At 33.5% G+C, this 2,313-nt stretch overlaps 1 protein-coding gene across 1 annotated transcript in view; it reads left to right on the forward strand.

The window, feature by feature from the left end:
* Positions 1–1,582, forward strand: part of LOC107623017 (protein FAR-RED ELONGATED HYPOCOTYL 3) — a gene marked incomplete in the record, with an annotated part of 6,121 nt that extends 4,539 nt beyond the window's left edge. Inside the window, 6 exon segments of the mRNA XM_021113516.1 lie at positions 233–304; positions 609–668; positions 746–814; positions 887–931; positions 1,031–1,140; positions 1,244–1,582. Coding sequence (XP_020969175.1) covers positions 233–304; positions 609–668; positions 746–814; positions 887–931; positions 1,031–1,087 — 303 coding nt within the window.

The raw sequence follows: 2,313 nt of genomic DNA on the forward strand, positions 1-2,313 counted from the left end.
ATGGTTTGTCCTCCCGCTGTTAGTCTCTCTCAAATTGTGTGATCTTATTTACTGTTATACTACGCTGTTAAGGAAATATAGGTTGTGTTTTGCGAACTGGGATTTGAAATGTTTGCGTTGAGGGAAAATCTTATGAAATATTTCTTTGGAACTCCAACTTAGTTATATGGATAATGTATATATTTGCTTGAAGCAAATTGCTCTTAAAGCTAAAAGGAATCTTCTTTTGCAGGACAAGTTCAGCACAAGAGCTGCAGTAACCCTTGATGGCTATTACGGCACACAACAACAGGTGCAGGGAATGGTATGAATACGATACTCCATAATTCTCATGTTTTATTATGCAACAGGATTTGATTTATTTGCTCCGAACAGTGCATAGTAATTTTGAATTTTACTTTGCCAACCGATAAAATTTCAAGAAACTATCAAATCAGTGTGAATAACTAAACACTATGGTAAATAAACTGTAAAATTGCTTTATACTATCAAAGCATTGAAACTGTTCTCATATATTCCATCAGTCAGGAAACTATACAGTTTGTTTGATTTCATTTAATTTTGTATGTGGATGTTTAACTAAAGCTTTGCTTTATTTGATGGATTAGTTGAACTTAATGGGACCGCGAGATGATTTTTACGGGAATCAGCAGACTCTTCAGGGACTGGTGTGTATAGAGGAAATTTTGATTGAGTTCTGTTAAATAATTATTTTGACTACTAAATAATTTATATATCTTCACAGGGACCAATAAGTTCAATACCAACAAGTCACGACGGTTATTATAGTGCGCACCAGGGCATGCCAAATCTGGTAAGGCTATTTTGCCAAGGATAAATTTTTTTTCTTAAGGAGGTTTGGTTCTTATATGGTCTAAACTTGCAGGCGCAATTGGATTTTTTGCGAACAGGTTTCACATATGGCATCCGGGTTAGTATGTAATTTGAAACTCAGTTTTAGAAAAGAGCTATCCTTATTTATTATTTATTTTATTTCTGAAGAAAAATATCATGATGGTTCTCGTGGCAGGATGATCCGAATGTAAGAGCAGCACAGTTGCATGAGGATCCGTCGAGGCATGCATGACTGCTGATATCCTTTTAGATGTAGTTGAGTTGACCAAAAACAAGAACATGAAGGTAGTTGACGTATTAATGCCAAACCCATTATTTTTACGGTTAAATGAATATATTGTTGAGTATTAACAGTTCAATCAGTGATTGAAATGTTTTATATTGATAGGCTGGGAAACAAGGACTTTTGGATGCTTATCTTGGTGTAGATAACGGAATACATCATTCACGGTTCAAGTTAAAATGGGGAATTTCCAAATCCAGTATTTTGTAATATAAATATATGTTAAGTTAATAATGCTGGATAGAGATTGTTGTATTATAATAACTTAGGCTACCTGGAAAAATTACAATTTGGAAAGTGCTTGTTACTTAGCATGCTTTCTTATTTTTCCATTACTTCAAAAGAGTAAATGTTGCTTATTTATGATTTATTTTTTTTTTTTCCCCTGCACACGTTCCTCTCTGCCTTGTGTTTTGTGGAAGAAACAATAAGGAATTCAGGTTAGGAATCATGTCTCTTTTTTAAGTTAAAGATAGCATTTATGTGAGTATGGGCATAAATCAAATTAGGTGTTCATTTCTCGTATTATTATTATTTGTAGGTAGATATTTTTATGAAGATCTTTTCATGTAAAGATGATATTATAAACTATTAGAAAATTGAGTCAAATATGTCAAATTTATTTAACTATTTATAATATTATCTTTACATTATTGGTACCATGTTATTTTATAAGTTGTGTATTTACATATTATATAAAGTTTCCGTGTAAGCCTAGAGAGTGACTATGCATTCAATATTCACACAATTCACAAGGTTTTACTTTTAGAAGGAGAGTTGGGTACAGCTAATAAGTGGTTGACTATTCAATTCAATGGAATTTTGGACTTCCAACATCCATGAACCAATCAAGAGAACTGCATGTCTGCATTTTCCATGAACCAATAATCTTCGATTCAATGTGAACATAAGAAACCTCAACTTATTCCACATCGATCCGAAAAAAAAAAGAAGAGTTTGTGGGCACTGGTCACTGTCATTAGCATGCACTCTGCCTCTAACAAGAGAAGTGCTATGCTATTGTTAACAATAATTGTCGCATTGACTTGGATGGGGGTTTGTGGGATGTGGGCTGGCACACTCGGAAGTTGGAACTAGGCACTATATGTAATGCTAAAAATGTTAGGAAGAATTTTAGGTGTACCGAAAATACCAGTTGTTTTAATCTCTGATCT

The sequence above is a fragment of the Arachis ipaensis genome, chromosome B10, assembly GCF_000816755.2.
Source record: "Arachis ipaensis cultivar K30076 chromosome B10, Araip1.1, whole genome shotgun sequence".
Taxonomy (NCBI): domain Eukaryota; kingdom Viridiplantae; phylum Streptophyta; class Magnoliopsida; order Fabales; family Fabaceae; genus Arachis; species Arachis ipaensis.